Genomic DNA, 26,270 nt, shown 5'->3' with positions numbered 1-26,270 from the left:
GCCGAGAGAATCGCCTGAACCGGCGCTGGGGGGGTTCGCGCCTCTAGCAGCGCCTTTAACCTGGGCCCTGGTGTGGTCGAGCTAGCTCCCAATCGAGCCGAGCACCCCTTTAGCTGCACCCTGCTCCTCGGCCGAGCTCCCGTTCAGCTGCACCCTGCTCCTCGACCGAGCTCCCCTTCAGCTGGACCCCGCTCCTCGGCCGAGCTCCCGTTCAGCTGCACGCCGCTCCTCGGCCGAGCTTTCCCTCAGCTGCACACCGCTCCTCGGCCGAGCTTCCCCTCAGCCGAACACCCCAACCTTGGCCCAGGCCCGCCCTCAGCTGCGTCACGCAGCCGCCACCGCCCCCCGCCCTGGGCCCGCGCTGTCCCGCTGCAGTCCGCCCGTACCGGGCCTGCTGCCGGTGGTGTACTTGTGGTGAAGGATGGCGCCCATGGCGGTCCAGCCGCCCAGCGAGTACAGCAGCGCCGCCCGCGCGTTCCACACCTTCGCCCGCATCGTCCCCACCAGCAACGCCCGCGCTCATTGGCCGAGCCCCGCCGCCAATCGGGCTGCACGCGGCTGGCGGCGGCGGGCTGGACGCGGGTCACGCGCGCGCGCCCTAGCTGCGGGGGGCGGGAGCGAGCGAGTGCGCGCGCGCGCCGCCACCGCCGCAAGGAGGCACCGCGCCGGTGTCACCGCCGCTCTTCCTGCTTGTCTGTGCTGTGGTAAAGTGAGAGGCGAGAGCGGCCGCCCTGCAGGTCCCATGCCCTGGTGACACGGAGGCTGCGGGCTCCGGCACGCCAGGGTTATGTTCAACGCACGGGCTGTACATCTCACCCCGTTCCTACGGCTGCCAGAGCAGCCTCCTTACCCTTACAAGGGGCTCTTTGACTGAAAAAAGGATCCGTGACTGAAGAGAGGGGTTTGGTAACAGCGACGGTTATTGTTTTCAATAGCCTGCACCTACCCCAGGGTTAGGTATTCAAAAATATGGAAATGAATTTGGGGTAGCACTAAATAGTAATGCCCTTATCCATCTTTATTTTTTATAGTCTCACGTTGCTAAAAGACACCTCTGAAGAACACACAACATTGACAATTATGCTGAAGGCTGTTAAAATCTCTATTGTCTAAAAACAGCTTTTACCTCTAATTACAATGTAGAGAAAAGAGAATACAAGCAAAAAGGGATACAAATAAATTAACATCTAGAAGGGCAGAGTAAAAAATTCCCTGAATATTTATTTCATTTCATACTTAAAATCCTTAATCTAAAAGAAAGAGAGGGAAATGTAAATATCGTTCCACCCCTGTCATCAACATGATCTATGTTAACTCTTCAGTCCTTGCTTCTCTGTTCGATCACAGTCATGATGCACTCGAAACTGCCAGCTTTTTTAAATGATCCATGAAGACTTGGAGACTAACATCATCTGTCAAGATTGGAGCTCCCGATTCCTGCAGAAAAATAAAGAAATCTTGAGCATAAAATAGTGGTGTTAACACTGAGGTCTAACCAAAAGCCAATCAGCACAAACAAGGTCAAGCAAGAGGATGTATAAGTCTGTTCATCTTCTTAGATAAATTAGATCCATACGTATCCATAACCCAGCTACTTTTTCCAGAGTAGTAAATACTCTGTCACCTAAGAGATATCTAAGATTTAAATAAGAGACCTAAGTTTTAAGAGAATAATTATATAATAAGACACCTAAGTTTTAAATACCTGTAGGGGCAGGGTGAAGATAAAATACTACATCAAATTCACTACTTCCTTCAGCAGCAGTCCCCACACAGAACTCTCCTGATCCGCCTGAACCCCGTATGCAGCTGGGATACTGGCAGAGTTCTGGACACCATCAGGCTGTTGAGTTACTGAGCTGTTATGGTACCATTTCTATGTGGACAGCCATTTCTCAGATTCATTCGGAAAAAGCCCCAAAGTCAACTGGATTTTGCTCAAAATTCAAGGGAATTCAGTACATGAATGAGAACATGAGCTTAGCCATCGAGGCTTGAAACTGTATTCCAATCCTCTTGTCATGTAGTGTTCCCTACCAGTAGCGCTTGTCCTATCAACAACCATGGACTTGAATAAACAGGTTGGATAAAAATCTGACCTGCATAAACTTTAGAGACAAATACAATAAATCATTTGTATCTTCTAAAGTGCTACAGTTACTGCAGTCTCAGGTAGTATTATGAGATCCTTGGCATACTGAAATAATCTTGTTTCCTTCCACAGTAAAGCACTGTAAGATTTTCAAATCTAGTCACATGTCTGCAAAAAGCTGGATAGCTTCTGCACAAAGATGTAAATGTACACTTTACAGCATTCCCAAACACGAGCAGCTCTTCCATTGCTTACCTGTCCCCATGCATAGAGGTTATTGTGGGTCTGAGAAGGGTTCACTTTAGACAAGAGGAACCGGGCCTATTAAAACATTAGAGAAGTAGTTAAGTAAAATGACAGATCTGTCAGCTCCCTCCAGACCTCTTAAGACCTTAGATGTGCTCTGCTACAGCCAACAGCACTAGCCTGGCAGAGCAGCTCTATCCCTCCCATGCCCCTATCTGCTCTTCACAAAAGAGGTCAGTGGAGAACTAACATCATGTGGTCACATCAAAAACTGGTACTGTATCTTTGTTTTGGAGCATCAGTTCCTGCCTCTTCACTGCTACAAACAAGCTAGACACAGACAAGCACAGCATGACCGCAATTGAAGGAACAGCAGAAACAGGAATGACACAATAATTAATAGTTATATTATTTATTATAATTTATTTTTAAAATTATTACCTTAATAATTATTTTACTTCTTAGTATTTATTAATTATTAGAACTTGATTAGAAACTACCAAATGTCCTCATTTGTCATTAGAGAATAAAGGAACAGATGGTTAATCATTCAGCGTAACTCTCTGTCCTAGCAAGCTAACTACACTGCCTGCCTTGGGTAAGTTTAGGTACACAGCCAAATCGTTTCTTTCCCATCTCTTTGGGGAATAAAAAGATATTTAAGCTGGCTTCTTTGTTGTTGGAGTTTTTTTCCACCCTCAGATTTCAAAAGCTTATCCAGAAAGTGATTTGCTTATTAAAAGACCAAGTCGTGGTAAATGCTCCTGAGAGAATATGCAAGCTTTTACTTTGAAGAGCTAAATTACCACTGTATTAAACACACATAACCAGAATAAGCAGAAATAAAGCTGTCTGCTCTGCTCATGTGAAAGAGTTCCTAACCCCCTCCTTACCTGACTGCCCCCATGTTCAGTGTGGATGTAACGTGGCATTGGGAATCTGGTCTGCAAGATTTCCTGGGCATCATCCAGCGGGGCTTGCAGTAGGTGCTTGAAATTTTCATACTCAGGCATGTCTTGGTAACCAGCTTTCTGCCACTGTGCAATAGTCTGTTGATGGGACAGGTTGGAAATGAAAACATAGCAGAGATGTCTGCAAGCCTCCCCTTTTTAAGCTGCATGTCTTACAGCAGCAGAACGTTACACGTACTTCTGCTTGCAGAGCACAGGGCAAATAAACGCACGCTTCCTCTACTCTGACAATAACATTATTTGGTTTCTGTCCCTGAATGTAAGAACAGGAACTCAACACAACATCTGGCAGCAGTTTTTACAGTGCTAGTGCAATTCATTGAAAGTGATCTTCAAGCCTTTATGTTTCAGTCTGCACCACTGAAACACAAAGTATTTCTAAACCACTGACATTTTTGCATCTGATTTGGTCTTAAACCAGCCAGCCAAGGCCTTACAGTATTTTCAAGATTCTTCACCATACATATCTAGTAATTGGTCTATATAGATACACAAAGTCACATGCTTAGCTCTTCCCTTGTTTAAATTTTACCCAGTTGCTGAGTGTCTTGCTCTGCAGCAGTAGGTAGAAACTGTTTAAGGTAAGTCTGGAAAATCTATGGTCATTGTTGACTCAAGCACTGAACTCCTGTTCATGTCAATCAGGTACCCCTGTTCACTTCTCAAAGGAAACAAATCCTATGCACAGTCCAGTCAGTAACTAATCATGGAGCTGATGCAAACTTCAAGCTGATGCCAGACTTCAAGCATTCTCATAACAGTTGTTACATACCAGTGAAGTAGCTTAGTTCAAAACCAAAGGGAAGCGTTAAAATGCATTCCAAAAGGTTTTCACTAACAGAACTGCTTCACTGTAAACTACTTTAATTACTTTAAACTACTCCAACCTTGTGCCATGTTGAAGAAACTGGAAACAGGCCACTCATATAGGCTCAGGACTATAAAGGATAAGAGAGGGGAAAAAAGGCATCAAAGATGATTTCTCTGGAGATCTCCCAAGGAAGAAGTGGAAAGAGTTTCCTTTTCATCCATTACTCAATAACTACTTCAGGGTGTGAGGTATTTCTGTTCTGCAGTTACAGTAGTATACCAGTCTTGTACAAAACCTGACAGGACTGAAATACATACTGAAATACATGCATACTGAAGAGGCACTGGAAAGCCAAGGCTTTAAACACTGGTATAAATCTGATGTTTAGAAAGGGTCAGTACCTAAACACTTACCTCAATTGTGATGGAAGGAATATAGGAGTAGCTGTCAGAGATATCCAGTATTTAAAAGCAAAAACTAGAAAAAATCCTAACTGATTTCTTTAAAAGCAGCGGTATTTAAGTGTCAAAATACAGCGGCAGTCACATATCTGAAAAATCAAACTGCAGCTCTCTGCCTTGCTTAGTTTCATAGAATCATAGAATGGTAGAGGTTGGAAGGGATCTTTAGAGACCATCTAGTCCAACCTCCCTGCTAAAAACAGGTCCACCTAGATCAGGTCACACAGGAACACATCCAGGCATATTTTGAAAACCTCCAGAGAAGTTTCAAGTTTCTCTGACATTTTCCAGGCCAATATGATCAAGCTAACAGGACAGCTGTTACTCAGTGGAGACATAACCTCAGCAACTCCAGGATTTTATTGTTAATTCAGATAATGAGGAAATTGTATTAAAACTAGCAGCACGTACACAATGTCACCGTGCTAGGATGGGTTTTGCAAGCAGCTTATTTTATCCTAACAGTGACACTGTCTGCATGCATGGCAAAAGGGAGGAAACATAAACAGAGAAAGAGAATGTGTTTAACCATACCTCACCAAGGTAGATAACTATCTGGAAGAAAGTATCCATCAGTAGGATTCTGTCAGGAAGGATACTGCTGCTGTCCAAGAGCACTGGCTGGGGAAAACAAAGGAGAAAGTCAGGCATCACTAAGCCCTCGGAACTATGTCCACCTTCATAACTGGCCAAACAGTTTGTTCAGCTCTGCCTATAGATGTGACATCTGTATCTATAAATGTGACTCCACCAATGGCTGCTCAGTCCATGTGGAGGCCTTGCAGAGGACAGTCAGCTTCCTGCAGCACCACAGAGTGGTGCAGCAGGTTAGCAGCTACTGTGTGAAGGGTAGGATGAGAGACTGAAATTTCTACAGCTGATGAAGTTTGATTTGAAATCATCTTGAACGCAAGTATCTCAAGAACAAGGTTTCAAAGTGCCACTCCAGCAGCTCCTGCCTGCCTTTCCTGCCAGACACATTCCTTCAAAAAAGCAGTCAGTATAGGGGAATCTATGTCTGTCCATTGAATAGTTGCCCATAGTTCAACACTGCTGCTTAAATAACTGAAAACAAGCAGATGCTGGGAGATTATGACCTGGAAGGGCTGAGGCTTGCTGACTTACACAGTGGAGGTTGCAGCCTCTGGCAGAGAAAAAAAGTTCTACTGACAGCTGCAAGATTCACCAGAGTTTGGAGGGGATGGGGAGGTTGGGTTTGGGAGGTTTTTTTGTGTGTGTTTCCTGTTTTGTTGGAGTTTTTTTAACCAAGCTGTAAGCTTACTGAAAACCCAATTCATATTTTACATCGCTCCATCTGATCTTTTAATAATTACCTTGATTAATAAAATAGAGAGGCCTTTTTGCTGAAACAGTGTTACCCTGACAGAATACTCCTTATTTTCAATTGTTCTACCTCTTCTTTTTAAACAGGGACTCACCTCAGGAGGTCCATGGAAAGAATAAGCATAAAGGATGGGCTGGATCATAATGAGAGACTGGGTCAGATCTTGCCTAGCAAAGTGATGACGGTAATATGAAGATTCATCTGGACTGTTATTGAAGACCTGCAGGAATGGGGAGCGTCGCAGATGGAACATGAACTGCAACAGAAAGACAGGTGAGAAGAGAAATGTCAGCAAGTTGACAAAACTTCTGCACCCACATCAAATTTTTTTGAAGAGCAAATTCTTTGAAAAAAAAAGTTTACCCTTTTTCAACTCCTCAAGAGTTTTCCCTTATTTGAAGCACTGAACTAAAGGGCCAGCCCATCAAATTAAAAAGGCAGCTCTTCCTCCTCTTTTGAATCTGATAAATGGTACACTCTCACTCACCCTTGCATACCTTTCCCACAGCTGTGGGAACTGAAGTTCTTACCTGGGGATACAAAGAAAATGATTCTGACAATCTGAAGGAGCCGGGATCATCTTTGTTGTATTGTCCAAACTTCTGACACTGTTGGAAGAAAAAGGGATACTTTGATTATGTTGCTCTTTTTTTTTCTTAGAACTAACATGGGGGGTTTTGGAAAGGTGTTCTTTTGGTTGTTTTTAAACAAGTTTGACAAGAACAAGTAATATAAAATTTACAGGCTACTTTTCTTTCTGTATCTTACTGGAATGAGAATGTTGATTTGATCTATTTATCTCTTTTTATAGATGCATATTAAATCTGGATTTTTTAATTATGTAAGAATGAAAGAAACAGCACTTCTAAGTACTACCCATTTTTTTCCATTATATCAAGATACATTATACTTAAGCTGCTTTGTAGGCTATGAAACAGTTTTGCAGAAATTCTGCTTTCTTCTAGACCAGCAGTAGACTGGCATTTCACCATCTGCTTCACTGAAAATAAGAAGCATCCATTTAACTATATATTAATTTAACTATATACTAATTTAACTATATATTTATAACTATATATTAATGTATATTTATATATTAACTATATATTAATTTAACTATAGATGACTCCACAATCATTTGAGCATGCAGCAAGCCTGTGTGTGTTTCGGTGCTAAAATCTTTACATTGATATTGGCCCTGTTTTTTCAGTGTCTGATGTGCCATGTCTTTTAATATCAACACCACAAGGCAGTTCAGGCTTGTGAAACTCAAAGCAAGAGACAGTATAAAGTTGTAGAAGTGATTACTGCCCTGAACTTGGTACCAGTGAGCCCACATCTGAATGCTTTGCCCAGTTTTGGGCTCTCCAGTGCCAGACATGGATATACAGGAGCCAGTCTGGCAGAGGCCACCAAGCTGGTCAGAGGCTGGAGTACCCCATGCAGAAAGAGAGGCTGAAGAAGCTGGTTTTGTTCAGCATGGTGAGGAGGAGGATCAGGGAGTCCTATCACCGTCTACAGCTACCTGATGAGTAGCTGGAGAAACGCAAATTCAGATGGCAGGAACCAATCAGAGTGACTGTACCAAACATTGGAACAGGTTGTCAAGAGAAGCAAGAGAAACTCCATTTTTGGAGATCTTCAAAACTCAAGTGAACAACAGCAACTTGCTCAAAGTTGACCCTACTTTGAGCTGGGGGGTTGAATCAGAGACCTCCAGAGGTCCCTTCCCATCTGCATTATTCTATGTTTCACTATCACTTCTTTACTCTCAGGTTTAATCCTTTCAGCATGATGGGATGTTTACCTATTCCATCACAAATTTGCTGATCATATTGGCTTCTGAGCTATCACATACTACAACTACGTGATTGTGATCAGAGCAAAGAAGCAGCAGGGCAATTTGGAAAAAACAATACTGCTTTCATTTCCAGAGATCATTTCTACTAAAATCAAGAATGCACCCAACTGCAGACTATTGGTCTTACCAGTCTGATCAGCTGTCTGTCCAGCCATCGCAGAACATCAGGTCCCTCCTCAGATTCAGCTCTGTACACTCCCAGTCGTGCCATCAGCACAGCAGCTGCTTCCTGGTCAAAGGCAGCTTCTATATGCTGGAGCTGAGTCTGTGCATCTGCCCAACTATAGGGTTAGTGAAGAGTTAGTGCTGCATGCATTGACCTTCAGTGAAAGCCAAACCAGATTCATCCTCCCTGTGCCAAATACTCTCTGGCCAATGCATGCAACAAAAAGCTAGAAAAATTCCAGCACAGACTGTGACTTAAATTTCTGCCATTCTGCCAGAGAACTGCCATGAGATACTCACTTTCTGGCTATGGTGGTGACACGAATGCGTTTCTGCATACTGGAGTGTTGATACTGAGTGACAAACTGGACTGCCCCTCTGCCTCCCTGAGGTATTGGTGCGTTGTGCTGCAAATCAAACAAGGTAAGTCTTCAAAATGAGCTGGCTTTTCCATAACTCTTTACCCTACAGAGAACTTCAGGGCATCATTTGAGCAATCAGAGAATAAGTGCAAGGTAGAGACAGACCAGAGAAGAGAGATACGTTTGTCAGTGTTGTGTTCTCCAGTAGCCCTCAAATTCAAGTGGTGCTGAGCCAATTTGATATTGGGCGTGACACTTGCTCAGCTTGTCCCTTTTAAAGGATGGCAGGAACTTCTGATCTCTTTAGCAATGAATATAAGGTGGCAGTATGAGATCTGAACAAAGGTCGTGCAAGTGCATCACCCTGTTTCCAACAGTAACAAGCCCACACAGCAAAGACAAAGAGATACAAATGTGGAATAGAATTCCTTTGGGCTAGCCTTCCTAACTTCTAGCTGCCACGTGCTCAGAAACTTCCCTAGTTGTTCTGAGCATCATTACAACTTGAAGGTCCAATTCTCCAAGAATTTGAAGGTATTTAAACTTTTATTCTCCCCAGCACCTACTGGTAAAAAGACAATTTCTTCTTTGTCAAATACTGTAAGAAGAAGAAAAGGAAACAATGCAAGTTCTACACAGAACGAAATTATTAAGCAATTTATGCATACGTAAACAATCTCTGCGAATACTTCTTTGGCACAAAACGTTTGCTTTGCAACCATCCATCAGCAACATGGGGAATGTCACTGCATTTTCTGTCCCAGTTACAAGCTGATAGTGAGTAAAAATGACAACCAAAAACAAGAGAATCCAGGACTGACCTGATTTACCACTTCAAAGTAAATGGCCAGAGTTGTGCTGGGATCCAGACTGCAAATTTTCCATTGAGATGTTCCTCCAATTCCAAGCTCCTGCACAGAATTGAAATGAAAGCAGCATTTTTGTCTCTATCAGCAAGTAAGACAAGGTTATGTTAAACTACGTTATGGTAGGCCTTCTAGATTTCTTATGTTTTGGGTGTGAATGAAGTTATTGAAGGTCAAACAGTTAAAAGTCTTAAAAAAATAATGTAGGAAAGACTGTCTTTTCCTAGGGATGTTTCCAAGTTGTTGTTCTTCTTGAAAACTCTGCCATTCTAGTTGAGCTCTAAGTCTAGACAGAAACTTTTTACTGTTTACATCTTTATTAAAGACTTTTCCATGTCAGACACTTACATTTTCAGAAACACATGGCCCTTTAGCATTCAGGGATACGCATGGTCCAATAGCTCCTGCAATTTTCAGCTCCCTAGAGGTCTAGAACAAGGTAAAAAAAGTTGAGGTTTTGGGGTGTTTGTGGTTTTTTTTTCTAAATCGAGTCAGTCAAACAGAACACACACAGACTAAATCAGTTGCTCAGCTTTCATCAGATGGCGCATACACATGGCTGTCAGGGAAAGCATCTCTGAGTACTTTCCCAGATCACCTACTGTCACAACTACTGAACCTAAGAGAATCTACACAGTCACATTTTAATAATGAATACTTTTTAAATATTATTAAATAGTCAACACATTTCATAATTAATACGTTTATGGTGACGCTGAGAGTAGGAAGTACCATAAGAGTGTGACTCACTGAGACAGGAGAGGCAAGAGCTTAGTTGCTTTAAAAAAAAAAAATCTAAAACAAACAGAAAATATAAGGGAGAGGGAGAGGAAAGGAAGGAAAAGGAGGAGGGGAAAGAAGGGAAAAGAAAAAAGAAAGATAAAAGAGAAAAAAATACCACCTCACCCTAAATACTAACTTAATAATATTTCAAACAATAATCCCTCCACTCACACCAGTATGGTGCTTCTCCTAAAACAGGCACTATGGCTGGCCTCAAACATGTAGAATTTTCTATATCTCAAACACTTAAATCAACTTTTGAATGAACAGCACTTTTATTTCCCAGTTAATGTCATCCAGTGAAACTAATTTCTCACCTTCACATCCAAACTTGCACCAAAAGCCATCCGAAATTCCCCATTGAATCCTTTGTTAAATACCCGCTGGAAGGTCTGCTTGAAGAGAGAAGTGTTGAAGGAGTCTCCCATCACCATGTGTCCTCTGTAAAAGAATAAAACAACACATAAGGGAACTAGAACTAAAGTACAAAGGATATAGCCCTCCAACTCTCAAGCATGCAAACACATGCAGAAACTGTTTTCAGGCATGACTTTTCAAAGGTAGAAATCACATCAGGGAATGCAGATTCATGGACACTTGCTCCAAAGCCAGATGAGTTAATGCTCCATCTTTGCCAGATTGCTTTCTCAACTATATTTCTTGCCATTCCTTCAGCTGCCTTAAAAATCCTTGTGTTAGAAATACCTCAACTCACAAAAGAGCTTTGCTCACACAGCTTTCCCCGCGCAGGGCTGGAACCACTCACACTACAGACAGGATGGCTGCACCCCTGCAGCATGAGGAGAGCTGCACAGATCTATGCTGTGTCTCCCTTAGGTGCCTCAGTAAACCCAGGTCTGATCAGATGGAGCTTAGTAAGGCAACCAAAGGGTCAAACAATCTCTCTTCTGTTTACTGAGCATTACATGATCACTTACACATACCCTGCATTTGCTCAAACCATCCTTTGACTCCCTAGAAGTACCATATTTTAAATGGCCAGTGAGACACCCTGGGTCCCCAAACAGCCCAGTTCAGCACACAGCCTTCTTCACAGAGACCATAACATTTTCAGCAACATGGAACACATCCCTTTAGAGATGTCACTTAAAACTAGATCCAAGGAAGCCAAAAATTCCTGGAAGACACGCAAGTGAGCTGTTAAGAAGAGAAAACCTGATCCACACAAGGAAAGCTTCCACCCATCACATCTAACAGCCTGCTCTTCTGATGGTACTTCAGGCATGCAAACACCACAATGCACGGCATCTATCCCACAAATTCTGGAAAGGGTACTTGCTATCTTCTTGAGGAGGCGGAAAGCATTTGCAAAAGACATGTTGCACCATGCTTTAGAATACCTTTCTCAAAAGCAGGATATCAAGTTTTCTACCAGCAGTGCTAATTCACATGCTGTTTTGAGACTTCAGAAATGTGCTCTGGGATCAGGTGAGGTTTGCCATATAATCCCTGGCAAATTCAAACCACAGTTTAGAATAGAATTATAAAAATCTTACTCTTTTGCCCTGACAGTAAACTTAACTGCTTTCTGAGCCGTTCTACCTCACTAAAACCAAAAATGCAGTCAGCTTTGTGCTATCTTGCTATGAACATACCCGGTGAGGTTTGCACAACACTTCATCTCTAGCAGTCCAGTCTGATCCAGAGCACAGGCATAGATGTCAATGCAGTGCCCGTTGGCTGCAGTGCGATTAGCCAGAGTCTCGTAGTGCTGGGGAAAATAAAACACAGGATTTAGGATGACACAGTGGGTAGTTCTACTGCTCTCCAGTTGAGGCTGACACATGAAACACAAGGTACAAATTAAGCAATTCCCAGTGTCCTGGAACTAAACAGCTGTTTGCTGTTACTGCTCTACTAAAGCACACTTCACTCTCTCTTAGAATCTTTGTGTTTGTATGAGCTTGAGTTGCATGTCACAAAAGCAGACAGTGCATGAATTACATGGGATCTTTGCCTGTGACAACTTAGTGGCAACCCAAAGACTTCCAGGTGATAGTTTAGAAAATAGGTGTCATACTGCTTTCTCTAAGCTGACAGGCATATTTCTTCCCTGACATTTTTACTATTTTAACCGTGTTTCACATATGAAGAAGACAAAAGAGGCTTTCTAGAAGTGTTCAGTTCTTGGAAGACAAGTTTACTCCTCCCCAGAAGGAGATACAATGGTACCAATGAACAAACACTCAACTCACCATCAGCTAAGAAACAACAATTAAATGCGTCTTTCTCTGAGAAGGCACAGGACTATGTTGGAGAGGTAACTAGGAGGAAGTCTTTTTTTACTCTTCCCTTGACTGTTCTCACAATATACACAAAAAGCTCAGGCACTTCACAGTCATAGAATCATTTTGATTAGAAATGACCTTTTTAAGGTCATCAAGTCCAACCACTCACCTCACATTGCCCATCACTAAACCACATCCCTCAGCATCTCATCTACACGGCTTTTAAATATCTCCAGGGATGGTGACTCCACCACCTCCCTGAGCAGCTAGTTCCAATGCTTAACAACTCTCTCAGTGAAAAAGTTGCTCTTAATATCCAACCTAAACCTCCCCTGGTGAAACTTCAGCCCATTTCCTCATGTCCAAGGACTATCATGCAAGTATCTGGAAATACTGTTCCCACATCCAGAGAATGGAATATGTTTGCTCCCTGGGGAACACTGGGCAGCTGTCAACACACCAACATATGTAGGTTTGTGTTATGTCTTTTCCTCCCTCTTAGTGTTCTTGACACAATATTCAGGTTTTGTTTTTAAATACACTCAGCAGGCACTAGCACCTACTTTGGTGGCCTTCTTCATGAACCTTGCGTTGTCCTTCTCTATGTCATGCCAAGAACGGATGGGTGTTTTCAGTTCATCTCCTACCACCATGCCTGGTCCTTGTGTTGGTGGTCCACCTGTAAACAGCATTATTCTGGCCCCTGTGTTTGGAAACGTGCCCTAAAATAAAAGTAAAGAATTTTATCAGAGAGTGAAGGGAGGAGAAAAAAAAAAGGGGGACAGGGGCTAATTAAATTACAACAATGCTTTCTTTACAGAAGTGTCTGCATGTTTCTGCAATGCCATTAGAGATCTGTCTCTGCTACAGGCCACCTCAACAAATAGTAATGCATTTCCTGACAGTCACATTTCCTGACATAAGCTCTCGAGTTTAGACTTGAGGTACATCACACTTCATGTCTTCATAACAAGAAGCAGACAGTTTCTGTTCTTTTTACTTACAACTTACATGACCCTCAGATAAACCCATGGCATCTTCACATGGCAATACATACAAGAATCAGAGACCTTCAAACACCTGCATGTTTTACCATTTAGATGTAAGTTCCACACCACTACACCACCCAGTGCCAATATACGTCAAATGTCAGTAAAAACAAATTGCACCTTTCCAGTCTAATGTAACTGGGCTACAGATCAAGCGGGACTCACGTCTGCACACATTCCAGTAAAAACTGCCAGGTGCTTACTTTGACCAGCTCATCTCAAAGAACAGCACTACAAGTACCTCTAACAAGCCAACAGCAATCGAAAGAGCTACTCCAGTGGAACGTAAAGGCCTCTTTCCCTGGGTCACTGGCCATGGGTCCTTTTGCAGTTCTCCAAGTAGATCTGTTAAATTCATATCAATCTTCTGTATTGGCTGCAGAAACCTACAAATAAAAAACCAAACAAAATGTTTTCCTGTTTACAACTTTAGAGAAGTGCCTTTTTTCCTAGCACACAGAAATTGCACCAAGATAGTGATCAGAAGCAAAAAATCAAGGATCATGTTCCCTTCTTACATCTAAACTTTCCAAGATAATAGGGCATTGCAAAATAAGAAATGTGATCAAAGCAAGGTATAAGGAATTGACAAGGAGGCAGAGTCATAGAAAACACAGGAAAGACCTTCAACCTAGTCTACCAAAATGCTCAAGAGCTGCCACTGAAAACTGGAAGCTGAGAAACACAAAACTGCATTCAACAGAGGCAAATACAGCTTTGCTGTTCAGGGGTCACTGCTTGCCTGTCAATCATTTCTGGACTTGCCGCCTCAGGAGTAGGAGGTGGTATGTAGGAGTGTCATGCATAGACTATGCCACCCAAAAAGACAGACCCTTGCTCCAAAGGACTCCTGAGCAATATGTTTTCCAAAGCCAGTTACTCTATGCTTTTCAAGTAGAAATCTAGCCTGAATGGCAATCATGTTCTTGCAATAGCAAAACCAAGGTATTATGCAAGTCTAATACATTGTCTGCAGCTCTAGTAAATCCCATCCATAACTTATCAGTTGATGTAGGGAAATAACTCTGACAAGACAGTACCATTTAAATCTTACAAAGAGTCATCTTGGAAAACCCAGGTTTAGAAGCATAACCCCAAAGAGGCATCAAATATCTGCCCTGCTCTTCTGCTGTGCTGGTGCAGCTTACCTGCTTGAAATAATAGGTTGCTCTGGAGTCTGAAGAGGTCTTCCCTGTTGAACGGGGACAGCTGGCCTTGAAAGCCCAAGCATGTCCTAGAGAAGAGAAAAGAGGAACTGGAAGAGATGTACTACTCAAACACCAAACATATTATTTGCTGACAAGTAATATATACTGAGGTTTGCTCATAGTATAGCATTAAATGTATTAAAATCTGTGAAATTATTAATCTTTGCACTCCCATTAGGAATGGATCAATGAGTCCATCACACGAGACACACAAACTCTATCTTGGACAAGCTTACAAAGGAAAAAAGACAGGATAGATATTGGGAGGGAAACAGGATAATAGTTAAGAGCACTGAACCCTCCCTAAGAGCACAGTGCTTGAAAGACCAGCACTGGTGTCAACAGAGCTAACAAGCCACTGGCCTAAGAGATGGCAGAACATACCTGTATTTGCTTAGCTGTCAGGTCCTTTGTGCCCCTAAACACGTAGCTCTTGGAAATCCCTTCACAGCTCAGCTCATGAACCTGGACCATTCTACCAAAAGTGATAAGACCCACGAGAGCATCAGCAGGCAGCAGACTTAGGGACATCTGGAGGGACTCCTTCAGTGCCTGCAAGTCCTCCTCCTCCAAACACGTGTCCACAACATACAGGAAGATCAATGGTGTCTGTGGACCTCGCTAATGTAGACAGAGATGGATTTATTAGGTGTATGCATATGCCAGGTGACACTTTATAATGCCTCCAGGCAAGGAATAAAATGAGTCTTATGTTAAGCACCTTGCAGAAATATTATTTATTTGCATTATCTCAAGTAAATTTAATACATAAATAATCTGTCACAAGCAAGACAATTAGAGAGGCTTCAAACTTGACTGCTATCCATTTACCTGCACTATATATTCAATTGTTGAAAACTGAGGCATAAGCTCTGCTGGTTGATTGACTTCAGATATGCCTGCATATGCTGGAGGGAACTGAAAAAGAGAACAAAAAAATAGGACAAGGAAGTTACAAGACAGAAATGTAGGGCCTCTTCTGCAGTACAGAGGCTGCCCTGTTCATGATGTGGTTGGTCAACTCTTTTACTGCCACTGCACCAACCTGATTAATTCATCACAAGAGAGCCATACTGTTGATCTGCTAAGTGGCCAGGAGTATGGGCAGCTGCTCAGTCCTGTGTATATAAAAGGTAGGACCACAGCAGCAACTATGTGCCAGCAGAAATTAATTTAGCCACGTGACAGTTTCTGATTAAAATCTGATGAATTTCATACCTAGCAAGAACAGTAAATTTCAAATGCAAAAAAAACCATACTGGAAACACATGAGACAAAGTAGCCTTTTTACCTCCTTCCTATGCTCTACATGCTGGTAAAATCACTGGCAAAATTGAACTGAAAATACACAATACGTCAGGTAAAACAGAGCCATTAACAAGTACTTAGGCTGGGGCTCAGCAAGAGAAAAAGGCCAAATGAAGGAATCTAGAAAAGTGCCATTTACGCAAAATATCCTTTGCCTGGGGAGGTCACCAATGAAATGTTCACTGAGAAGATGGAAAGGCTGATGTGTTTTCCAACTTACTTGATTTCTCTGGAAACAGAAGTTACAAGCCCAGAGCTTGGCCCGGTAGTCAACTTGGCTGCAAGGGAAAGATGAGGCATTAACACAACTACAAGAACAATTTTACAGCACAGCTTCACAATTGTCTGTGCTGGTTCACAATGCTGAGGAAGAAACAGAGTATCAAACACCCCAAGTTGAATGACAAGAGTTTTGGGAATTCAAACTCTTGTTCTATTGCCAGAAAATCCATGAGCTCATCCAGACCTGACACTTCCAGGCTTGTCATTGTGGCAGACCACTGACAGCTCTCTGGAGCTTAGCCTTTGTCAAAGACTTAGATCTAAACATTATTTCACTACACTTGGGCTTACCTCAGCTGTCTTATTGTTTGTACAGCTGTAGCACTCAAGTACTCCAGTCACAAAGTAGCAGGAGCCATTCATCCAGATCCTGTGCAAACACTGAACAAAGAGGCTGTCCCTGCCCCTAAGAGTTTACTCTCCTCAACCCATCAGGACATCCTGTAACTGCTGGTGCAGTAAAGCCTGGCCATATTCTTATTTCATGGGCTTGATCTTGTTTTACTTCCTCTTACAGGCCTTCCCTGTTTTATCTCAGACCAACACTACACTCCAACTATGTATGATCATCACATTCTCAGCAAAACTTCAAAGAAAACCTTGATGTCCATACTGGAGCTGACCTATAAGCAGTAAGATGGGTAGGAAGCAGGAAACCACATCACAGCCCAGATGAAAACATCAGTATAACCAGCACTTTTTTTATTTCAAGATTCATCATTCACCACAAAATTCTCTGGGATGGTAAGAGGATTGGCTATTTTCATATATATCACCTCTGCCTTAATAGCCTCCCTAAAGGCACTCTGTTCTCCTCTGGTTCTGGAAGCTCTAGTAACAGGCTGGCATTCAATTTATCTCATTAGGCACATGTGGATTTTAACAAACCCACTACATTTAAATGAAAGAGACTCCCAGGCACTAGGCAGAGAAAAAGGAGAATAAGGGAAGTTTAGATAAAAATTATATACTATCCAGCCTCTCTTAAACATCACCAGCCAAGAAATTCATACCAGAGTGGGTTGAGCACTGCTTTGCAAGTCAGTCTGCTACAAAGCACCGGTTCATATTGCACAGGAGGTAGGTCAAGACGCTCCTTCAGTGGGGTCAGAAGACAGGCCAGGGGGACAACCATCCTCGTGGCCTCCAGCCTGCTAGAGGGCCATACGTTCCAGCTGAAACGCACTCCATCACGCTCCTCATTTTGCTGGATGAACTCCAGGTAGGTCGCCATGTGACTGCAGAAGCTCTGAAAGGACATAAACAAACGTTATGTTCAGGCAGTGGTCACCTGTCTGGACAACAGTCCTGCAAAGGAGAGCAGTAGATCAACTATATGTAGGCACAAGATATTGCAGGACAAAGCCAATATGTTACAATGACTTAATCTCATTATCAAACGAACCACTCCCCCCAACATTAATCTCTTCTGTCAAGTGCTTTCATCATCACCAAATTAAACAAAGAAGGAAATCTGATTCTCAAAAGCAGAACTGAAAGGGGTTTTATTTCTTGATGATCCACTTTTAACATCCCAATACCCACTCAATCTCATGCTGATCTAAAAGCAATCCTGCCTGCCTCAGATCAGTAATAGAAAACAGGTCAGATTTGCAACACATCCTGAAGCCTTCTGCTAAAACCTTAGGGAGAGGAAAGGAGGGCAAGTCTGAGACCAAAACATTCCTCACAAATGTCACGCAGTTGCCAGCCTGACCTGCTTAGAGATGGAAAGAAGCATATAACAAAAATGTAAAAAATGGTCTCTGGTGATTTCAGACACCTTCTGTGCACGGTACCATGTCCCACTGCCAGTAAGGGAGGAACTGAGAGTCCAGCAGACTTCAGGAAATATGTGCTATTCAAGGAGGGGTATCCCCAACATAACAGAGAAGTCACTCTCTGCCTTACTGAACTTTTCAGAATACGATGCAAACAAGAGCTTCCAGACTATAATTATCTTTGATGTCCCTAAGAATGAGAAGGACGAGCCTACCAGAAAACTCAATCATTGAATCCAGCCCACAAACACCACACAGCACAGGCTGCAGAGGGCTGGTTTAGCACTTGCCCAATCTACCAGCCCCCACCACCAGCACAAAGCCCTCTGGCTCTACTCCCACAGCAACCTCTAGGGCCTGTCCCAGCAGTGGGAAGGTCTCAAATCCCTTGTGCAGGAGGACAGGACTTTCTAAAGCCTCAGGCAAACGAGTGGTGGTAGTATTCCAGTCTCTATATGTGATCTGCTACAGGGCACACTGCTGACCCCTACTTCTTCCAGCAAAGCGATAGGTGATGCTGCTGCTTGCCAGGCAGGACTATAGGGAACACCACAGATCACTCTGCTCCTTAACTTGGGACAGCTATAGGAAACATCACACACCACCATCCCTTCACCAGGAAGCATATCAGATCCTTAGTGTAGTCACAGGAGCTGGTTCTGACTCCTATGCCACTGATCCTGAGATAAAGAACTGACTCTCTCCACTACTACAGGTGGCACTGCTGACCCTCAGCGCAGCCCCAGGGGACACATCTGATCCCAGCTCTGCCCTGTGGGACACCATCATGACCCAACACCCTCAGCACTGCCCCGGGGGACACTACCAATCTCCGGCCTAGGCAAAGCTATGCTAGGATGCTGCTGAGCCCCTGCACTGCTCTATGGGACACTGCTGATCTCCATACAAGCACTGCTGCAGGGGACACCACTGACCCTTCCTAGCACCCCCTTAGGAGAATATCACTGACCCTCCTTAGCATTACTTATAAAGGATATCACTGACGCACTCCCAGACTCTCCTATAGGGAACATCATTGACACAGATTCCCCCCAGCCCTCCTCACAGAGGACACCACAAAACCCCAACAACTCCCACTCAAATGTGACAACACCGCCCCCGCTCAGAGGAGATGCTATTGACCGCTCCCCAGCCCCCTCTAACAGAGGACGCCACCGATCCTCCTCCAGCCCCCCAGCCCCAGTGCACACCAGGGACTTCCCAGATCCACCTCACAGGAGATGCCGCTTCCCGCCCCCCGTCATGGGAGGCATCACCGACCCACCATCCCTCCCAGGGGACACCCCTGGCCCGCGGGGACCCTCACAGCGTCCACCTGCCCTCGCCGCGCCGCTCGCCGCCGCCGCTCGCTCCCAGCAGGCCCCGCGCGCCCGGCAGAGCCACCTCAGCGGTACGGGCTGCCCGCAGGCAAGATGGCGGCACCAGCACACCCCACCCTCAGCCCGGCGAAGCTCAGCCGACATCTTGACTAAGGGCGTGCTACGCGCCGTTCTGAAGGAGGCGAGGTGGCGGCGTCATCTTGACTAAGGGTGCCAGGTGTAGCGTTCGAATGGTGACAAACGGGGTGCCCCTATTAAATATGGGGCGGGAGGCGTCACCTTCCTGCACTGGTGCGGGATGATGGATGCAGCCCTTCTGCTGCCTGAACGTTCAGGAGAGAGGATTGCCTTTCTGAGCCTAGAAACTCTAGGGAAGGTTATCCATAACAATTTACCCAAGACCAAAAAAAAATTCATAGTCACAGAATGGGGTGGGAGTGGAATGGATCTCCAGAGATCGAGTCCAATCCCCTGCTAAAGCAGGTTCCACTCCATCCGGTCACATGGGAATGTATCCAGGTAGATTTGGAAACCTCCAGAGAAGGAGCCTCCACACCGTCCCTGGGCAGCCTGTGACAGGGCTCCCTCACCTCAACACCAAAGAAGTTTCTCCTCGTGTTTAAGTGGAACTTTTTTGTGTCCTAGCTTATGTCCATTACCTTCTGTGCTGTCACTGGACACTACAGAAAAAAAGTGTTGCCCCATACTCCTGACGCCCACCTTTTAGGCACTTATAAGTGTTGATGAGGTCCCCCCTCAGCCTCCTCTAGCTAAACAGCCCCATGTCCTGCAGCCTTTCCTCATAAAGAAGATGCTCCAGTCCCCTTATCTTGGTGGCCCTGCGCTGGACTATTTCCTGTCTTTCACTGGGGAGCCCAGAACTGGACACAGGACTCCAGCTGAAGCCTACTAGGGCAGAGGGTGGAAGAGAACCTCCCTCAACCTGATGGACACAATCTTATAAACACACTCCAGGATACCATTGGCCTTCTTGGCTATGAGGGCACATTGCTGGCTCATGGTTAGTTTGTTGTTCACCAGGTCTCCCAGGTGCCTCTTGGCAGAGCTGCTCTCCAGCAGATCACCCCCAGCCTGTACCAGTGCATGGAGTTGCTCCTCCTCACCTGCAGGACTCTGTACCTGCCCTTAACTTTTGAGCCCCAAAGTGGCCTTGTCTTTGCCTCAGTGTCTCTCTTAGGCTAGCTCTGGGAAGCTTGCCAGGCCAAGCCACAAGACCACTCAGGCTGTCAATGAGGAAGGGCCTCAGCTTTACTCTCATGGCTAGCCTGAGACCACAGTGGTTCATTGCTCTATAAGGAAACCTGTACCCCAGCTTACTAGGAAAACCCTAGCGGCCAGACCTTGTGATGAGGAGAGACAGCCAAAATATCCAGAAATGCAACATAGTGCCTGTGGATGCATGGTGGAAGTTTGACCAAGTCTGATTTGCCTCAGAAATTTGTCTGTGCCTTTAATCTGGGAAAATATGTTCACTGTGTCCTTGCTTCCCTCTCTTGTTGCTTCCCACAATCTCTTCTGAAGCCAAAGAGACAAATCCTGATCCAAGTGAGACAAAGGACATAAATCCTCCACTACAACTTTGTGTAATGCTGTGTAAGTGGGATTTCTCCGGTCTTAATGTATGCACATACATCTATTGCTGAATGCTGTGAACGTTCATGCATACTTCTAAGGGGTAAAGGCACTGTAGTTAAACATTTTGACTCACTTTTAATTGTTGTAATAAACTAATATCTGCTTTCTAAAGTATAAAAATTGGTTGGGAGAGTGATTACTCGTTACAGATTTGGGTAACACTGTGATCAAGTTTTCTTGCCCACGCACTGTCAAGTTTTGGGTTTGTTTGGGGTTTTTTTCTCTTTTATTTAAATGCAACAGAAATCTATGTTTTGGACATTTTGTATTTTTTTTTAATATTATTGAAGAAAGTCTAAATTTCTTTCTGAAGTTGTTTGATAACACTCAGCTTAAAAAAAAAAAAAAAAAAGGCAAAAAATCATGAGCAACATGTTTTGAAATGGTGTGAAGCACTGTGGTCTTCCATGCAGGTTTGATTACCAGGCTCCCATTTTTTCCTCAGGTATGTCAAAACTTAGCCAGTTATCAGGTTGGTGTCTGCCTGCACCTCTGACAGGGACGATTAAGAAAAAAAAAAAAGAAGGAAAGCAATAGTAAGGAAACCTACTGCTAGGGTTGGAATTGCCCCTATCGGTTAACTTGCACCAGAAACATAAAATCTGGACAAATAGTGAAGCTTAGATTGCCTGTAGAGTCTCTCCCTTGCAACCAGCTACAGGGTAATGTTCTTTCTTTGTACCCTATGAGCTATGGGGGACACATACCTTTGCTAGCTATATGAAGGTTTTGGTAAAACCACGCATAAGAAATGTGGTCAACTTTAACATACAAGAAGCAATTAGGAAAATAAATGTTTTCATTATTAATGCATAGTCTACAGTGGAATGCTTGGCTCTTAAAAAAAAAAGTAATATTTTCTCAGCCACCAAGGTCCTGTAGAAATATGTGACTGCTCCCAGTTCAGTGTGTCCTAAGACTTTGTTTACACTAGAAATGACAAGAAGTTAAACTATTGAGGAGAGAAGAACAAGGTTTTCAATCCTGTTCTCTGTGCCCCTCAAGATACTTCAACAGACCCTGGCAATGGAAGAAGATCCAATGTAGATCCATTGTAGAGTTTGTATCCATCAGCAGTCCTTACCTTCCATGGTGGAGGAAAATAATGGCAAGGAAGTCTGTAAACACACTCAAATGACTTGCAGCTGGGGTGCCAAAAAGCACACCTATTATGCTAATTGTTGTTAAGGTCTGTGCACTCAACAAACAGAACATCTCTGTTTAGATAACACAGGCCTGTGATGGACTCAGAGGTACTGATTCTTGAGATTCCTGCCCTGCTGTGGGAAAGATCACAGCATAGGAGAAAATTAAACCTGAAAAACAATCCCTGATATCCGGGTGGAAGCTGCAGGTTCAGAATCTTTTCTCTCTACTGCTAACAGAGCCGAGCTCCATGGTGCCTCCACCTCCACTTGCATGCCTCTGCCCTGATGCTGTTTGAGAGATCCCCTGGTTCACAAGGTAAGGAGAATAAATTTACTCCTGACATTTTATGGTTCTGTGGTTGTTCTTAAGTCCTGGCTGTTGGCTTACACACCTGAAAAGAACAGAAGGAATTGGCAGACAGACATGGAGAAGAACCACATAGGTATACAGATAGGGACCTATTTTCAATACACTGGGAGATTAGCATTATCTAGGGAATGCTTAAGGAAATTGCTTTAACCAAGAGCCATTCATTCTTTCTTCCCAGGCCAGAAAAGGTGTATTTGCTATTGAATTATCTAACAGTGGAGAACAATGTTCCAGGTCCAAAACACAGCAAAATGAGATGCTGAGCTGAACATTAATATTTTCTTCCCAGCTTCCTAGAATAAGGGAAGTTGTGCACCTTCTGGGGGTTAAATTTGGTTGTGTAAGATCTGACAACAAGCAGAAAGATCACATATTCATTGAGAATAAAAAAGTAGAAGAATGCTACTTAAATGCTGAAGTGTATAAAAATTAAATTACTGCTATTGTTAACATCCTCAGATTCAGGATTTGGACTCCAAGCAGTACCAGTAAAAGGCAAAGCAAATCTGCTCATCTGGAGTTGCTAGTTTATGCTTCATTTCATATCTTCCTCACATTGCCATGTCTCAGAAGCAATGCATAATGTCTTACTAGGGCTCAGGGCTTCAATGCCATGCTGTGCCCAAAGTAATTAAAACATTGATCAGCTGTTGCGAGTTTGCAAATGGAGCAAAATCCTAAAGCCCTAGATCAAAGAATTGGGCAGAGGGGTGTGGAGTAAAAAGCTTTCCCATTCTTCTGTTCTTCTGAAATAATCACAAGTTTGCTTAAAAAGCAAGAGGGAGGGGCTACCTACATAAGCCCCAACTTGTTTTAACAACTGAAAAGGGGGAACACTTTGAGCTCAGCTTTTCCTCCTCCCCATTGCCCCAGGATCTCCTTGAAGAGAAGAGCAAGAATTAAATTTCTCAGGGAGGAAGTGATCATTTTCAACAAGAACTTGGAACACCATCCATGGAACTTCTCACAGTACCCTTTTGTTCCCTCCAGGCTAAGCTGGGTTCAGTGCAGCTGCGGGCCTGCCTACTCATTTCTCACAAATTAAAAAATAGGAAGTCCCAGTCACGTGAGGAGGAAAAGAGGAAGGTGTATGGCAGAGGACAGCCCTGTTTGAGGTGTCTATACCCTGCTTCAAAGCATGAAGAATTGGGCAGCAATAGGAGACCTAGCTGTCGCTCCTCGCTGTTGTTTCTTCCCAAAACCAGCTCTGCAGGTAGAGGGAAAAAAATAGGAAACCAGAGTAGGAATTAAGAGAGCTCTCTTTCCTTTCCAGAACCCTGGGGTAGCCATACCAGAAGGAGGCAGAAGATGGCACTCGAACAGCAGCCCCAAGTGAGCAATCATCACTTAACACCTCCAACAGGGGCAAGAGTTATAATCAGAGGAAATTTAACACCACAAAATTAACAAAACAAACCCAAAGACAGGAAAAAAACCACAAACCAACCAGCCAGTCAGCCACGGGGTAAATGTTTTCACTATCAAAGCTTCAAGTTTGCCATTAAATGTTTTAAACTTTGGACTGTAGGGGCTAGACATGTCAAACAGTACCTGCTAACTGTACACTCCTCAGTTCACAATACATCCTGGTACTGTTAATGTTTCTCTTGTAAATAAAAAGCAATTTTACACTTGATTGCATTGTATTTGGGTGTGACCACCCTCCAGCTTGCTTTTGCACAGCTGGTTATCACTAGTGAGGAAACCACACACAAGAGTGTGGTAGGTTCACAGCAGGGTCTGCACACCACAGGGCTCTCGTGAAAACAAGGATGAGCTCTGCAGCCCAGGAGGTACCTTGTGGTCTTGCAGCAGCTGAACTGTGACCTGCTGTAGGAGGCTTGCACAAAGAAATGAGCATGCTTCTAAGCAGTCATCCATGTCTCCAAAAATTAACTTCAGCTCTCAGCTTTCTGCATGTGTTTTCATACTCAGTACTACAGTTGGTACTATAGCTTCCTCAAAACATTACATTTCATGCCACTTTGTGAAAAAGATAGTTTTGCCAAGTAGGAGACTGAAGAAACTCAGGGAGGAAAAACAAAGACTAGACTATCAATGTTAACTTTTAGCATTTCTTCCCTTTTTTAAAAAGAATTACAAGCTGGTAGATTTGCCAGGTTCACAAAGAACCAGAGTGACAGATCATTCCTCTAATGTGTTTAGATTATTCCTGTTTTACAGATAGGAAAGGGAAATTGCCTTACTTTTCTCTAGAATCATGTTGTTTTCCCAAATTTGAGAAGTCCTCTTATAGCTGCAACACTAAGTTTCAGAGACTGCAAAGGTCATCTGAAACCAGATAAACTCTATACAAATGACCCAGAATTTAAAGAGCTTATTAAACCATCTCTCCACTTCGTAAAGCTGTTCACTGAAGTCAAGCATCTCTCCTTTTCCTTGCTGTCAATGAATATGGCTATACTGCATAAAGTACATACCTGCATGATAAAGAAGAGTTATCTGAAAAGCTGTCTCCTAGCTGCAGTAGAGCACAAGGTGTTATCTCTATAGCAGCAGGATTCAGGACCCCATTGTGTTAGGTCCTCTTTGAATGCTGGAAGACAAAGGCAACCCCAGCCCCACACCTCAATTATACCACCTTTGGCCACATAAGGGATATCTGAAGCTGAGCTTAAGTCTCCCTCCAGTGAAGTAAGCAGCCTCAGGCTTCAGTGTGCTGAGTGATTAAAGAGGGCAGAGAAAGAACAAACATCAGATCATTTCATCCCCACATCACTTTTATAGGAGCTCTTCTGCCTTTGTAGAGATATGCATCCTTGCCACCTGGAGACAATACTGCAACCAAAGGAAGAGCCCCTGTGGGTGTTCACACTAGCTAACACAATCAAACTCCTTCCATGAACATGCCAGTTTATCAGTACTAGTTGTTTGTTTTGTCAGAGACAGCATGCCTAGCTGCTCCCAAACAAGGAGCAGCCTGTTTAGAGCAGGGTATCTGTACTCCCCCTGTATGGGACAGGAACTATGTATTTTTTTTATTCTTTGTACAGCACTTAACAAGAGGCAACAGGTCAAGTGTTATGCTTTACCTCCTGTTTCCCAGTGCTGGGAAGTTATTATCAAGGTACCGAGTAGTTGCACAGAGATTCAGCCTGGACACAGCAAAATTAAACCACAGGTAGCAAGGACCAGTCCGTCTCTGCACTGATCATGTGCCTACGCTGCCCCAGCTGCTAGTACATCATTCCAGCCCTCTGTTACACTGAATGGTTGAAGAGTTGTCTGTACCACATATGCTCAATATTCTCATTTATGAAAAAGAAGCTGAGTTTATCTTTTTTTTCCCTTCCCACTAGAGGTTGCTTGATTATAGGTTAAGGAAAAGGTGCAGTCACTAATTAGCATAATATAGTTGATACAAAAACCCATTACTTCCCAAGTGGGATTTGAATCTTTGTTTTCTAAAGGCAGTATTGCCCCTCTAAAACTGACAGATGGGACAGCAATACCCAGAGGAAGCTAGACACAACTCTCTCAAGGGGTCCACAGCCAGCCATACTCTGGGCGTAAGACTTATGACAAGACCACAGTCTATATATTCTTTCCCAGCTGATCAGCCCAGAGTCACACAGAAGAGGAGCCAGAGAGGTGACACTTAGGAGGAACACAAACTATCTCCACATCACAGGAAAAGAATATTGTGCTTTTTGATGATGTGCTGGAATTAATGCCTTTCTCAAAACACTAACCAAGGCCAGAGGCCATAATTATGTACAAGCAGCTGTCAGTGGCACCTTTTTCAACCCTGGGAGTATTCAGATAATCTAGAAAAACTTTTCCCTGTACCATCGAGCCAGAGGAACTCTTTTTCCTTTCTAGAAAACACATCTTTCCAGAATACCTCTCAAAAATCCATCTGATCTCTTCATGTGTATGATGCTGTTGCACACCA

The 26,270-nt window shown here is 43.6% G+C and overlaps 1 protein-coding gene across 4 annotated transcripts; it reads right to left on the bottom strand.

The window, feature by feature from the left end:
- Positions 1 to 1,201: 1,201 nt before the first annotated feature.
- SEC23B (SEC23 homolog B, COPII coat complex component) lies at positions 1,202 to 26,242 on the bottom strand. Of its 4 annotated transcripts, none has more exons than XM_061990893.1 (20): positions 26,220 to 26,242; positions 17,073 to 17,308; positions 15,998 to 16,055; positions 15,301 to 15,387; positions 14,854 to 15,090; positions 14,410 to 14,495; positions 13,503 to 13,647; positions 12,776 to 12,934; positions 11,580 to 11,695; positions 10,281 to 10,404; positions 9,529 to 9,609; positions 9,136 to 9,225; positions 8,253 to 8,359; positions 7,915 to 8,068; positions 6,457 to 6,534; positions 6,021 to 6,182; positions 5,116 to 5,202; positions 3,232 to 3,387; positions 2,348 to 2,413; positions 1,202 to 1,437 (listed from the first exon to the last, which is right to left on the bottom strand). In XM_061990893.1, exons 2-20 carry the CDS (start codon positions 17,291 to 17,293, stop codon positions 1,348 to 1,350), a joined length of 2,304 nt encoding a protein of 767 aa, XP_061846877.1. In that variant the 5' UTR covers positions 17,294 to 17,308; positions 26,220 to 26,242; the 3' UTR covers positions 1,202 to 1,347. The 4 variants fall into 4 exon arrangements, with proteins under 4 accessions (XP_061846877.1, XP_061846874.1, XP_061846876.1 ...); XM_061990890.1 differs by lacking the exon at positions 26,220 to 26,242 and adding an exon at positions 19,126 to 19,375; XM_061990892.1 differs by lacking the exon at positions 26,220 to 26,242 and adding an exon at positions 19,168 to 19,375.
- Between the last annotated feature and the right edge of the window lie 28 nt (positions 26,243 to 26,270).

This window comes from Colius striatus, chromosome 2, assembly GCF_028858725.1.
Source record: "Colius striatus isolate bColStr4 chromosome 2, bColStr4.1.hap1, whole genome shotgun sequence".
Taxonomy (NCBI): domain Eukaryota; kingdom Metazoa; phylum Chordata; class Aves; order Coliiformes; family Coliidae; genus Colius; species Colius striatus.
The sequence above is the reverse complement of the archived record's forward strand: the minus strand, read 5'-3'. Positions and strand labels throughout refer to the sequence as shown.

Coding starts and splice junctions, on each gene's coding strand:
- SEC23B (XM_061990890.1), bottom strand. Junction 8,360..9,135: donor ACTTTGAAGTGGTAAATCAG/GTCAGTCCTGGA, acceptor TTTGATTTGCAG/CACAACGCACCAATACCTCA. Junction 1,438..2,347: donor ACCTCTATGCATGGGGACAG/GTAAGCAATGGA, acceptor ATTTTTCTGCAG/GAATCGGGAGCTCCAATCTT.